This window comes from Thermobia domestica, chromosome 5 (genome assembly GCF_964235325.1).
Source record: "Thermobia domestica chromosome 5, izTheDome1.hap1.1, whole genome shotgun sequence".
In the NCBI taxonomy this organism is placed as follows: Eukaryota; Metazoa; Arthropoda; class Insecta; order Zygentoma; family Lepismatidae; genus Thermobia; species Thermobia domestica.
Genome location: NC_137458.1, coordinates 151,131,755 through 151,147,520, shown reverse-complemented (window position 1 = coordinate 151,147,520; position 15,766 = coordinate 151,131,755). Strand labels below are relative to the sequence as shown.

The following is a 15,766-nucleotide window of genomic DNA, read 5'->3' as shown; positions in this document are numbered from 1 at the left end:
TTCGGGACAAGAAAAATGTCCACGGACAGTGTGAAGGCTTGGCTTCATACGTCTATATAACCTTGTCACTGAGAAGAGGTCCTGTAGTCAATTGTCACCATCCCATACTGGACGCCTTTGCTCCGAAGTTTCCCCAGGTACTTATTGGACAAAGCTTATGTGACTCACTGACCTACGTTTGAATCAGGGTAAAATTGGTTCAAATAATCCCATCAAGGAACGAAATAGACCGTCTGTTGGTAGGTAGACGTTTTAGTGGCTAAATCGTCGTGGCTCTAATTATATCAAGGAGTTCCACGTTTCACAGTTAAAAAAATCTATTTCACTTAGATATCAATGCTAAGCAATAAATGCCAAACGAGTAATTTATTAACGTGTAAATGCTTAATCCAGTAGGTATTGTATTCCAGGCTCTAAATTGTGTTGTCTTTTTTGTATGTATGGTTTCTTCTTGATTATACCTACGTAAAAGTATCAAAATTTTTCTCCACTGCAAATACCAAAGAGTACAACAATTTGGAACTATTCATATCGTTAGGCGTAAGAAGAAAATCAGGATATGTATACATTATTATAAACTAATATAACAAACAGAATGCCATATTGTAAATTTCTGCTTTCGCAGGAAATAGATAGAGACAAGTTGAGTAAATCAGAGTCCGGAATCGAATCCCATTACTGGTATTTATTATAAAATCTTCTAATCTAATACAACAGTATTTACAGAAATACTACAATATAACTTTCTCTAAGGCGAGGTAGAGAGCCTTACAGCTTTGAAGCAGGATCTCTACAGAGCTCCGGGCAAACTAAGTAGAGTGGTGTAGGAAACATCAATGATCCGAAGCAAGCAGGTTAAGGGTCACATAACCCCGAAGCAGGCTAAACAACTAAGGTTGGGATCCCAATCCCATCAGGAAGTCGCGGTCGAAAAGAGGGATTGCCGCCGTCAACGGTGGCAGGCCGCCGGAGACAGCCGACACCCGTCCGCGGCGGCAAGACGATCTACTTGTTCAAAGTTGCTGACCTTTTGCCGAGGCGATAAGCGGTCGAAAATCGTAAAATAAAATGTTCTTTGCCGACTCTTTGCTGACTGTTGCCGACCATCAGAGTCAACAGTCGGAAAGGCCTCTTTCCGACCCTCTGCCGACTCCTTATGCCGGCCTCTTTTCGACGGCGACGCCTGCACATTTAATGCTCATTTCCGGCTGTTTGCCGACTGCTCGACAAGGCAACTATTCGTCTCGGTCGAATATCGCGCGGAAAGACGTCGGTGTCCTGCGCCGGCAATCCGACTGCGGTATCTGGTCGGCATGGACAAATTGTCCGACTGTAGGCGGCAGGATCCTGATATGGGACAGAGTTCCGAGTAAGCCAAGTCGGGTGGAAGGGAAGCCTATAGTTCCGCAACAAAATAGAGGCTTTAACGTTGGTTTCTCCTAGAGCTCCAGGCAAGCTAGAGAAGGGGAGACCAATCGCAGATTAGAGACTGGTGACAGTCTGTTGAATCCTCTTTGTTATATAGGCGCTACGGGCGGTGGTGGCGCTGCTCCTCCCTTGTCGTCAGATGACTTGTAGGTGGTGCTGGTAGTCGTCGTCTGCTTCTGTAGTAATCCAACATGAGATGTAGTGCTCCATCATACATACATGTGGTTGATGTTTACAAACAGGAGCACATGTAATTTTTATAAACACAAGCACGTGCTACATTACAATATATTTATAGTGGGATTCGAAGTTATATTCAAGATATAGCATTTTGAATCTAACCTGTTTTGGAATCCAATACGACACCATGCACAGCAAAGTTGAGTGTAGTAGCAAGACTATGAGGAATTAAGGTGACCATAAAGTTGTAGGAAGCCTGTGTTATGAAGTGTCAAATTCCGAAAACTAAAACGGTAATAAAGAACCTAACCCTTTCTGAACTAAAACATATTGTAATAGTAATTTATAATTCTAATAGTAATAATTGTTTAAGTAAGGAGAGTGATTTTCTTTTAGTGAACAGAGAAGTCAAAGAAGATTGTAATGGATAATAAATAAAAACTTGTAAAATTTGGATTACAATTCGATTAAATACAGTTTTTGGTGCTATCCATTGTTTTTTCTTCTGGCATGTTATATTGATTAACACCGATTTAATAGGCATTCAGAGAAATGAAAAATGTATATGGCGTACGTAAAACGTAGGTTACATGCGTAAATCCTGTAGTGTTTGGACTTAACGTACTACTATACGTAACATCCTGCAGCAAACGTATAACGGTAAATGTATATTTTATAATATTTTCCGTATAAGTGTTCTATCTATACAAATGGGCACAAAAGAACATAAAATCATATTGGGACTTAGTCATCTGAACTGACGAGAAGGTTCTTAAGTTTAATCAAGAAGGTAGAGTTCTATTCTATAGACCACGTGGAACCATGCATGCCGAACAAAATATTAGTAGACCTTCTTGTTCAAGACGAATAATAGGGGATATATATGAGCGCTACTTGTCCTGGGGATTCAATTACGGCGCCTGAAGCAATGAACAGTAGTGATTACGTTAATGTACTCGAAAATGTGTTGTTGCCTTCCTTGGAAAGAAACTTCCCCGAACAGTATCCCTCTTATGCACAGTCGTTTTGACGTATGATTAGAGTGATACTAAATGCCTGACTACTGCAAGAAACATATGTTTGTCGAACCCTTTAGTATGGTACTAATCATGCGTCAGAACGATTCTGCATAAGGCCCCATATGTTTATGTATGACAATAGTTTGTTCACACTTTTCGGCAAATATCATAGTAGCCGAGGTGAATAAGTGAATATCAGGAGAAAATTTGTATAGATTGGCCCCAATCTATCTCCAGATTTCAACCCAATTGAATATTTGTGGACTTATATTGTGCAAGGATGGGAAGAGAAGCATCAGTACAAACATCAAACTTTTCTTAGAAAATATGTTATGGAACTGTGTCAACGCTTTCGTGACACAGCCTTATTGCTCGAGACTTGTGTCTAGTATTCCCTCTAGACTTCAAGAAGTTATTGACCCTGAGGTGACTACACGAAGGACTAGTGTATTAATTTTGTGTAAACATTGTCTTTCATTTAGTATATTTTCTCAAGAGTAAGACATTTGTTCTTCATCTTTTATTATTTTTTATTTATTAGATACGTTAAAACGCAAGGTAAAAGTAATATATCTTCTAAAAGTATTTGTGTATTTACTTTGAATGTGTATTTTGAGAACACATTTATTTAGGTTTCTTATTCGTATATTACTCCCAATATTACGTTCATTTCATGTATATTTAACGAGGTTTTTTCTTTTAGGTGTTTAATTTCTGGTTTCAAGTATTTTCTCAACAAGAATGAATAAAGCATATTTTGTTTATTGCCACTTCTTTAGCTGAATTCGAACTCCAGAAAAAAAAGTGGTATAATCTAATTTCTCCATTCTTCATATAGTATAGTAATAACCTAATATTAATTTTTACTTCTCATTAGTCCACTTGATTATTGAAAACTTAGATCCTACCCAACATTAACCTGGTGATTCTTCATGCAATGACAAGCGTAATATACATTTTAACTGTTCTTTATCTTTCACAATAAGGAGTTAATGTTTTGTTTTGTTTAAAAAATAAAGCAACGATATGTTTGCTAAGAAGACGTTTTGTTCCGTACAGATCATGAAATGAAGTAAGGCAATACACATACTAAAATATACATAATATTTCGAATTCTTAACTTCGTATTATTAAATAATTTTATTGTTAGTTGGGAAGAAGAGGAAAGATGAAATTGCGAAGATTTATGATACACCAATTAATAGTTACTGTCATTGTAATTGCGAATATTTTGTTTCTAAAAAGGACAATGAAACTTGAATATTTTTAGTAGGTAATATCTATTTTTTGAATCTAACTTGAAAATTACAACTAAAGCAGTAGGGTTTCGAAGATTGAGGGTGTTGATGGCGTTCTAACCCCTCTCACTGATTCTTTCAGATTCTATTAAAATAAAAAGTATTTCAGTTTTCTTAAATTTTGGAAAATAAACAATCTCTGTGTGGAGAACGCTTCCTTTATACTACGATTTCTTACTCCCAAATGTGTAGACTGTGTATGATTTATATTCATCCAGGAAGGGCAAGGAAACGAAAGGGCTTCGTAAGCCCTAGAAGCCTATATAATTTACAGTATTACATATTTCACCCATAATAACACAAGAATAAAACAGTTTCTGTAGAAAGTGAGAATTTCTTTCGCTTTATCATTGTGAGCAATGAAACAACTTTAATCGTGCAGACTTATGCTGTCCGAACAACTTGTAAATTAAAATTGGATTAATCATAATGAAGTATCAAGTATGGAGTTAAGAGTCTATCTCACTAATGGTTACAGTATTGTTTTCATCCCCATTTTATCTAATATCTATGATTACATGATATGTATAAATCCGTAGTTACCAATATACCGAAAGTTACCATATAATTTTCACTCACTTGACATAGTACACTGTATTCGGTTTGTTGGTTTAATATATGTCTTCCCTGTCTTCTTTTATTTCTTCATTATCACATCCCATCCTCTTTCAAGTTCTGTCCCATATGTAACTCATGTTATCATAAAAAATATTGAATATTCGTAACCCACAACACATTTTATCGAGCGTGATTTGACATGAAGAGAAATCTAATTAAACAATAAAATGTATTTAGGCTATTACATGGGTTTACTAAAATATTAAGTTTCACAAAAGTTAAAAGTTTCAAGAAAAAAGTTGAGAATCAAAATTAGGATGTTAAATTCGAAAACGAATGTTTCTTTTGTTTATAACTTTCTTACTTTGCTTTACTTTTTCTCGAAGATAGTAAGTATTTATTCACTACTACACTGTTTTGTTAAAGAAAGCACAAAGAAGCAGTAATATATGAAGAAAACTGAGTTGTTAATGAAAATATTGATGTTACAGTATATACAAACTTCTTTTGTGATTGATAGTACATACATTAATATTATTTTTTTTATCTTGATATATCCTATTGTACCAATTCCGTGCTCTGTGATTTTGACTCGAAGACTCTTCATACTAAGAGTTGATGGTATGACTTCTCCTAATGATATGATGACATCCAACCAATCCTCTAAATGGTAAACTGACGAGTGAAGTTTTTATCTTCAACTTCAAACTCAACACTGATTTCATATGTATTACTATATCAAAAGGATAAGAAAAAAATTAAAATTATTAAGTTGGCCAAAATATAAATACTTCAGTAAACATTACGTATGCTTTCGCCTTATAAAGAACATCATTAGTCATTCTAATAATAATATTGAAATTCTAGTAAGTATAATTAACATGTTCGTTAATCTATTGTACCTAGGTATATACAAAACAATTAAACATTTTATATGAATTTTAAGTTGCTTTCTTGTTATTGTTAATGCTTTCATCTGGAAAATAATATAAGAATAATTGAGTTATATTGCTTGTTTACAAAACTTAATTTAGATATATTTGATTTCCTATTGTTGTTAGTTTAATATCAACCATTGCTGGGTGTCAATGCTAAGTAACGTCTAACTTTAATTTTACATTGATTGGAAACAAGAAAGCACATTTTTCCAAAGGTTATCTGGTTTATTATGAATATCCAGAACTTTCATTTAATCCGAATCATAAGACAAGTTAATCCGTCTAAACACAATATGCTAGGTCTTCAGCCAGAACAGAGATAAATTTTGTTTTGCGAAATCTTGGTTGTTCTATGTCGTAATTGAAATGCTACATGGTTAAAATTGAGAGTCTGACAGCTGGCTCGAATAACTTACAAGTATGAAAAGCAATAATATCTGGAACCTAAGAGCTATTGAATCTATTATGTTTGATCTCCATAATAAGTTCAACATATCTTTTAGTGGATGGTCTATGCAGCAGTAAATAATATCGCAGATGGAAAGAGTTCCTGCTTCAGTTCAAGCTATCTGTTTCCCATAGGCTTTAAGTATTTTGGTTTTTAATACGGTTTCACAGTTTATGCTGAAATAACGTACGTATTTAACAACACCTTTGCCGTAGGAATGGAAACAGGATGAAGACGTCCTTTTATAATTAATTTTTGGACTACATAATTCTACACATGTTTTATTTGGCTTTTGTCTCCTTAGCAGTTCCAGGAAATGAAATTGTTCAAGTATTTCCATAGGCAATATTTTGGCTTCCGTCTCTTCGGCTTATTAAGCTAGATGAAATTCTTAGTGCATATGGTGGTCATTCCGGCAGTCACGGAGGTCGGAGGTGGTGGGGGCTGCTGCCCCGTTTATTTTTTTAAATCTTTCTTTACCCTATCAGTTACGAGAATGGCATCGAAGAGAGCGAGTGCCATGTGAAAGCTCAAGATCTCATATTTCAATCCACATCTCTTCATTAGACTCACATTGCTCAAATCTTCAGTTCTGAAGATGGACATTAAAGAAGCCAGTGTGGTGAAAGAAGCTGGTAGTTAGCTTGACATCTTTTCCATAAAACAACAGTTGATGGGATTGCTTTCAATTATGATTAGCCATAAATTGTGGTGGAAGAAGACTGCAATTGTCTTTTCGATTTTGACGATTGTTATTCATGGATAAATTTGTTATTTGGTTTATTTGTACTTGTCTACTCATTGTGTTTTCTATTAATTTACATATTATTTGTTTTAATTTTATATATATATATATATATATATTGATTCAGTATCCATTTTAATAAACGCAACTCTAATATTTATTTTCTTCATTGCAAAAATAAATAAAACTTGAGATTAAATAAGTACGAAAAAGAGGGGTTATTCTAGTAAATTCAGTTAAATGAAGCAAGAATTTCTCGGAAAATTTTGAAAAAAAAAATAATTTTAAAACATTAAGATAATTAATTTTATGAGTAGATCTTAGGAAATTCCCCTCAGGTCCATAATCAGATATATAATTAAATTCCCTGACATATTCTGATATTTCTAACCGAAAGAATGTATTTTGTAAGTACATGTTTTCTTGATTTACTTCTTAAGAATACTGTTTACCACAAGATAAGAAAGCAACTTCCACATTTTCATTAATAGGTCAGTTTTCTTCATATTTTATTCCTTCTTTGTGTCTTTGTTAACAAAACAGTGTAGTAATGAATAATTTTTGAGGAAAAGCAAAATAAGAAAATTATAAGCAAAAGCCTTTAATTTTATGAAACTTTGGTCTGTCAAATCATTACGCGAAGAATATTCCGGAAGAGATTACAGTGAAAATTACTAGACACAGTACACACGTAGTAGGAACACTTACAAAAGTGTGAAGTTTCAAGAAGAGAAAACTATGTATTTCTGCGATGAGTGTATAATTCATACTTCATACACAGTTCCAATATGCATAATCAATTAATATCTTCAGTTGAAATTACTGAAAAAGGCAGAAAATGGCTATTTAGTACTCCGAATGTGAGCATGCACTACCTGACTGCGGAAGGTTCCTTTTCTACGGAGTTTTTAAAAACTATAAAATTCTTTATAAAGTATTTGGAAAAACAAATCAGATTAAGTGTTACGTTTCAAACGCCAGTCACATTTCTTAGCCCTTTCCATCATTTATATACGAAGACGCTAAACTGAAGAACGTTAATTCTGTTATATGAGAACAGATTTCTGAGTTGAATACCAACCTGCAATAACACCTACAAATTGCTCATGTCCTGAATACCTATTCCCATATTTCCCATATATATATTAGAGTGAGAAATAAAATATATAAGCTTGTACTTGTTTTGTATTTTATAGCATGAGTATTAGCTGTTATTAAAACACAATTATCTATAAATTGAGTGTAATTAGAAAATCGATATATGTACAGTGAAACCTCTCTAAAGCGGACAGCCGTGAGGAATTAAAAATTGTCCGCTATAGAGAGGTGTCCGCCTTACAGAGGTTTCAATATTTTCTTACGTAAATTAGTAAACAAGGTAATATGCAATTAGAAAAAATATTTTTGCATGAATCACATATTTGTGAATATTACCAAAATGTTGCTGTACCTGCATTATCTTGCGTCATCCAATTCCCTATGTTCGAGGCACAACATGGGAATAAGATGTTATAGTTCTCTGCACTTTACATTTATCGCTACTTACTACGTTTTCGGTGTGTTGCTTTAATTTGTGAGTTAATTACAGTCCAGTAATGACTTTTTTTTAAAAGACAATATGCGTACCCGTGGTAAAAATACCAAACTTGTCTTCTGTTTGGTTAGAGATTCCAGCCAGACAGTAGAATGATGTGTCATTCCAAACAGTGGGCAAATGTCAATCACTTTTGTTTCTGAAGGAGGTTAGGTGGGAGTGGAATACAAGCAAAGGATATAAGGGTGTTGTGAAACAGAGACCCTTCCTCAGGGTTGCTGAACAGTTAGTTGAGGAGGCAAAATGTTGTCACACCCTCATGTTCTTCCTTGGTGACAGAGTATGAATTACTAAAAGTGTATTTATACTCTACTTTTCAACTTGTTTCTAGAGAAAGTGTCCGTAATAGGAGGTAAATAATACCTATAATAGACAAGACTATCCGTGTCCGTACTAGAGAGTGTCCGTTTTAGAGAGGTTTGCCAATATGTTTTTTCCTATTACGGTGTTTGGGGATTACAAAATATGTCCGTTATGGGAGGTGTCCGCTTTATAGAGGTGTCCGTTAGTAAAGGTTTCGCTGTATTTAGAAATCTATGTAGTTGCTCAAAGAACAAGATCATGAAAATAAAGTGTATAATAATGGCTGTATTTGAAATAGATCTTACGTAATAGTGTAATTGTTCGCCCCACCAGCCATGCAACAGTGGGTAGTTCAAACTATGAATCCCATCATTTTATTTATTACGATTAAATGTTCATGGAATTTAGTATAAAAGTATTAAACATTCATTAACTAATCTGGCAACAATGAAAAGTCAAATTTAAGATATTTAGTAAGATTACCTTGAAGCTCATGTCTGTAGTATACTAGATTCCGAGCTTGCTTCTTGATGGAACAGCTTTGAATGCACTAAAGAAGATTTGAATCACTCTTTAAAAGTGAAAAACCACCTTTCATATTGCCTTAATGTTTAGGAATGTTAACCTCTAAAGTAACTATAAGCTTAGCCAAGTGATACCACGTTGATTTTGGATTGAAACGTCCCAAGTTCGATTTTCGACTACTATGTTGAGGCTGTTAACTTTTGTGCAATTTAATATTTTAGTAAACCCACATAATAAAACTCAAGGGATAAATATATTTTATTATGATCAATTTAATTTAATTTTCTCCTAATTTCAAAGCATGTTCGCAAAATCAGTTGTGTGGTACGGATAGTCAATATGATAATGATAGTTGATAATTAATCGATGATTGATTAATTCTTTTCATGATAACACTGTTCAACAAATTTTGATCGAAAGTATATAAATTGTTAAATTTATGATTTTTGCATTCATTTAAACATAATATGAGAAAATGTAATGGTAATGAACTATTTTTAGCTCTGGTTATGAAAAAGATTAACCTTGTACAACAGCATATTTCAATGCATTGAAGTTTTTTGAAAATATTTAACCAAAGTAGTTGTAAATTCTGAGATTAAAGTATTCATTCTACCGTAATGTGATGAGTTTGGATATAGTAAAGACATACACTAGCTCATAACTTGTGTACTTTTGTACGTCGGTACCTAACAACAGCGCGATCACTTTGAGGTCACTACAAATGAGCCACCGAAAATCAATATTTAATGGCTTGAAGTAAACGTTTCAAATTTTCATAAGATTCTTTCAAATGAATTGCATAACCTACTGGAATTGAAGGAAATTCATTTCCAATATGTAAATACACTCCTTTTAAACTCACCTTTGACGAATCTATGAAGAGTCTCCACTCTGTAGTATCGTAATTAATTTTGAGAACCTTCATGAGACCACTTATATCTATACATGGTACAAGTGTGTCTTGCATGGTAAAAAATAAGCTGAACATCTTTTCCCTATTCCTATACACTGAAATATTTACTTCTTCATGCAATAAATTCCATTGTAATCGTGACGCTAAGATTTCTGCTTTGCTTTTTGGTAGGTCTAAATCCCTGATTAGATTACTTAGCTCTTCTTGAGTGAGTCTATGTGGTTCACTTTGGGATCATTTGCCACAAAGTCAGGGTCGTTCGAAGTACTTGGTTCAGGAATTACAAATTCTTGATCATCATCAGAAGAAAGGTCGTATTTTTTGTGGTAAGTCAGGAACAGGTAGTCCTTCTCCATGTGGAACTGGGCGCATTGCAGAAGCAATATTAGGATATGTCAAGGTCCACTTCTTCTTCCTGGAAATTCCCTTCTAGGACAGAAGGAACCATACAAAAGTAACAATCTTCGATATAGTCGTTTGGTTCCCTCCAAATCATAGGCACTTCAAAAGGCATTGAACGTCTCTTTCCATTAATCCAGTTTCTCAGATTGCTTTCACAAGTGTTACAAACAATGTGAGGTGCCCAAGCCTTATCCTGGTCTCCATTTTACAACCATAATAAAATTCATAAGCTTTTCATATTAATGGTGTTATGTGCTGCTTTTGTGAAGAAAATGTTACTTCTCTACACACGAAGCAGAAATTGTACGCTCTATTCACACAATATCGCAGCATTTTTGTCTATTCAAACACTCAAAATGTCATTTCAAGCAACTCAGAGGAACTGTTCAATAACATGCTTCTAAAACTCTTTTTATATGCAACACTACAAGAAAATCTCATCAAGAACTCTGATAACTGCAATAGCGTTGTTGTTTCGAATAATAGCAGAACATAACTGTGGTAAGAAATGGAAAGAAACAAAGAATTTGTACGGTTCCTCCAGTGTTCCAGATCAGAAACATGTTTACCCCAAATAAAGCGACTATATTCGCTATTATAACGTTATTTTTAGACATGAATGTAAAATGAAAATCAGAGCTAATATTCGATTTTCGCTTTCACATTCGTGATCAGCACCACAAAATCAATAAGAATTAGGTGATTTTATTCAATTTATATTTTCGTTGTTGAACAGTGTTTGAAAAACAACCGATATTAGAGTCAAGTCCATGATATCCGGGGTTACTGAGATGAATAGTGACACTCTATATAGACTGAAACTTAAGTATAGTCAAATAAAGCGAATAGGAATCCAAAAACTTCTGGAACCCTGGAATAGTGTATATAGTAGTAATAATAGTAATCGTTGTAGTTGTAGTGGTAGACGTAGAAGTATATGTTGTTGTAGTAGTTGCAACAGCAATATTAGTAGTGACGATAGTACTTGTAACAGTCGTAGACATCTTATATTAAGGCAGCTTGAGAGAAGACTCAATTTCAAGTGGCGAACCTGGAATTCTGTGCGCCGTAAACACGTCCCTCACACTAATCGTACTAAGTATGTTAAATTTGACTTCTCATCAGTCATCACCACCTGATCCGTTGTGAATGTTTCATGATTTTATAGTAAATTCTGTAACATTTGGAGTGAAATAATTGAAACGATGTGATGGATACTTTTAATATATTTTGCTTCAATTCCTTTAAAAGAAGATAACAAGACCAAACTGGAGTCATTTTCCAGAATTAGAAAATAGAAAAAAATTAACGAAGTAAGTTGAATTTTCAAAGATATTTTAAAAAGTTGATATCCATATATGCCTTCTACTTATATGAATTTTAGTTATAAGTAAATAGGTATTGTGAATCAGGTTACATTCGATTTTGAGGATCATATATTTAAAAAATATTTTTTCTCGTCTTTTAATTATTTAACTACGTTTGCACATCCCTCTTCTACTAAAGTGCAATTTACAGTTTGTCGTATTAAATCCCGTCTAGTAGCCAATAAGGAGGTTTCAAAATCTCGAATTACAATAGGTCTACGGATAGGGTGAATATGTTCAAACTGTTCTGAATAAGACAAGACGTTTCATACGAGTATGTAGTGTGATTTCTTTAAAGAAGAGACTGTTAAATGCAATCAGTCAAAAGAGAAAGATGGATTTTAAGGAAATGCGTGATATAGAAATTCTGGTTGGATTGACTTTGCGCAGGATAGGATCAAAATTCCGAATTTAGTATCTGCAATGATGAATCTCAATATTAAACTTAACAAATTAGGTACATTAAAGTTAGGACCATCCATGACTGTCTCGATTTACAACGTGACATGGAAAATATTGCTAATTGGTGCTCTCTTAACAAACTTAATGTAAACATAAACAAATGTAACATTTTGTCGTTTACCAGAAACGAAAGTCAAATAGAGTTTGATTACTCAATGAATCAGATCTTACTAAATAGATTAAATTCAGTCAAAGATCTTGGAGTTATATTTGATACGAAACTGGCATTTAATAACCACATAGAGAACATAGTTAACGAATCTCTCAAGATGTTAGGGTTCATAATTAGAACTGCAAAGGAATTTAACAATAGTACTACATTAACAAAAATGTATTATGCCTATGTCCAATCAAAACTGGAATATGCTGCTGTGATTTGGAACCCATCACAACAGCAATACAGACACCAACTAGAAAAGGTCCAATCTAAATTTATCAAATACTTGACGTACAAGACAACTGGAATCTATCCATATTATGAAAATTATCTAACATTAATAGACAACTTCTGTATCCCTACATTTGAACAAAGGCGAAATGTGACAGATTTGATTTTTCTCCATAAAATAGTACAAAACGAATTTAATTGTACGAATCTCATATCAACATTAAATTTTCATGTCCCGACACTTAAAACTCATGCTAATAACTCTGGTCTGTTTTATTGCAAAAAAGCAAGGACCAATGTATTATTGAAATCACCAATTTGGAGAATGTGTTCTACTTATAGCAAAATATGTATCAAACACAAAGAAATTGACATCTGCAATATGAACTCTATGTTTAAGAAAACTGTTGTAAATGTATTATGTAATACACCAACACTATAATTGGGCTTATGCCTGTTGTGTTGATGGCAAATAAATAAATAAATAATAATTAATAAATAATGGATGAGTGTCAATAGTCTATGGTTATCTGAAAGTGCTTGTTTCTATTATACTAACAGGGAATCCGGAGAGAAGTGGGAACTGTTAGAAGTGAATAGCGATAAACTCTTGAAATGGTCCCATTTCGATTTTAAACGTCCAACAGTGATATACTTTCATGGATACGTAGAGCCAGGGGAAGACTCCCGTAGTGCTACGGTCATTAAGAATGGTAGGTATGTGAGTTTTTTTTTTTTTTTTAAAAAATTAGAATTACACTTATAAAATGCAGTCATACATACAATTGTAGAATTAGAAAGAAAAATAAATAAGTTATTTTATTAATAATATGTTCTTGTCAAAATGTGAATTTTAAATCGTGTTTATGTTAAGTAGGTAAATATTGAATCATTTCGAAAATTCTTGGAGGTGTACTTTGAAGTTACATCATATGTTGAATACTAATAGTCAGTCACTAATAACAATAGGTCCCGTTATTGTCTGCTACTTTTTCCTTACTGAAGACTAGGCTGTCGATCCTATTTGAATAAAATAGCAAAAAGAAAAAATGAAGGATATTAAGGCAAAATACTTTTTGATATCCTATTTAACGGCCTTATAAAGTATATTTGGAAGAGTTTCGAAGCTAAGAACTGTTACATGGATCGAAACAAATGAAAATCAGACGGTGCTATGTCTCGGCTGTAAGGTGAACTCTCTTCGATAGTCTATTTGCTAGAACACGTGTGCACTAGGTCCCGGGTTCGATTCTCGGCGCGAAACATTGAAATTTAAATGCATTACGTTGGTTAGAATTTCACTTTAAACTTTTGATCTGAGTCTCACATAGCTTCTGTGTCGAGAAGTAACAGTAAACTCTAACCAACCAGTCGATTGTATGGTAAATTTGAAATCACATGTCCTGATTTTGTGCTATGTAATTCGTGAGGCAAGCGTTATCGTACAATACCAGTACTCTTTATCTTTGACGTGTGGCAGCAGCATAATTATAATTTTGTCTTCTAAATATGTGAGTTAATCGCAGTAAAAATGAGATAAGTACGTGGAGAGTATTGGTTTCTAACATGTAGGAAGAATGCTATTATTCAAGTTAATAAGCAGTTGGAAGGGTGATTGTAAAATAACAGAATGAGTGAATTGAGCAGTGATAATCATGATAGAATTGGATTAGGTGAATTTGTCATTAAACCTGCATGCTAATACTAAAAGTGTCCACGTAATTGTGCTTTTTATACTATTACACCAAATCTATAATAACAGAACTATTTTTAAGCATATCCGCCCATGGGGTTACGAGATGAATGTCCTCAAACTTGACATATTTATATTTATTTGTATTTCAATTAGAAGGTCAGTACTTGCTAGTCATCCCGTGAATGGATACATTTTAAAATAAGCCCACTGAATTCCACGTCCTCAAATTAGTATAGAAATCATAATTTTGTAAGTTATACATGTATGAATACTTTTACCAATTGCCCGAGCAGTAGCTCAAATATCCTAACTTCTTGAATTTATTATTTTCTTTTAAATCCATGTATGGATATGTTTCAAAGTAGTTACATTGGATTCCGCGTACTAAAATTACTCTTTAAAAAGCAATTAGAAATGTAACAAAATCAAAGAATCATCTTTGACGAAAATCGAATAGTTTCGAAAATTCATAATCCATCCCCATCACTAAGCTCCCTGAATATTTCTGAGAGGGATAAATATATACATTTTAAAAGGATTAACTCTAGTATGAAGGGTTCTTGGTCTGATACCATGTAACGCGAGAATCTGATGGACAACACTGTCTCCATGGATTTACCCGAGATTCTCTCACATTTTCATTCCACTCATTCTCTCACATTTTATTCAAAGTAAAGTATTTCTTTTAGCCTGCAATGCACAACTGTGCCTCGTAAAATTACGTATTTTGTTTCAAATATACATATATAGAGTTAGAGTTTTTGTGTTTTGTTTCATTATTATTACGGATGTTATGAAGGACTGAATTTACTATTAACGTGGGCTACGAACTACAATTGGGGCTTGAATCCATGTAATTGGTGAGTGAAAACACCATAATGCATGATTAAAACTCATACCATAGACTGTTCACCACCACATCTCCCTCCTAATTTCATAGATATAAAAGTGAAGTTAAACTCTTCTTTTGAGACAAGGCATGAAACATGTGGGGGTAAAAGTTTACACGTTCTTGCCTTAGACATTCATGAAACTAATGTTGTCAGGACCACACTTCGGACCTTTTACTTACTCAGGCAGCCTCAAGTACCCATTTTTTAAGAGATTGAGCAAATCATAGAACCGTATTGGAACGAAGGTAGAATGAGAATGAGGACCCCAAGAATTGGCTGGTATAAAGAAAGGTAGTTGTTTGCTTTTATATTTTATGTCTACTGGTGATACTGAATGATAATAATAACACTTAATGGTAGTGTACTTGTACTATTAGAAATAATGATACATCTATGCTAAAATGCTATACACTGAACAATACAACCTGGTAAAAATGTCAATAATTTATAAATTCAGCCGTGATTGAATTATTGATCTTTCTTTAAATAAATAAATATAACATATACAATTAACGCAATCGCATTTGTCAATTTTTTTGAGATTACTTTTTTTAAATATTTTTTCTGATATCCTACCTAAAAGGGAACCAATGTATGCTAACACAC

General features: G+C 33.5%; 1 protein-coding gene across 1 annotated transcript in view; it reads left to right on the top strand.

The window, feature by feature from the left end:
- LOC145685283 (uncharacterized) overlaps positions 1–15,766 on the top strand; it is a 99,994-nt gene that overhangs the window by 46,700 nt on the left and 37,528 nt on the right. Inside the window, exon 2 of the mRNA XM_081757651.1 lies at positions 13,133–13,284. Within this exon, the coding sequence (XP_081613777.1) occupies positions 13,133–13,284 (152 nt within the window). The remainder of the gene's footprint in view (positions 1–13,132; positions 13,285–15,766) is intronic.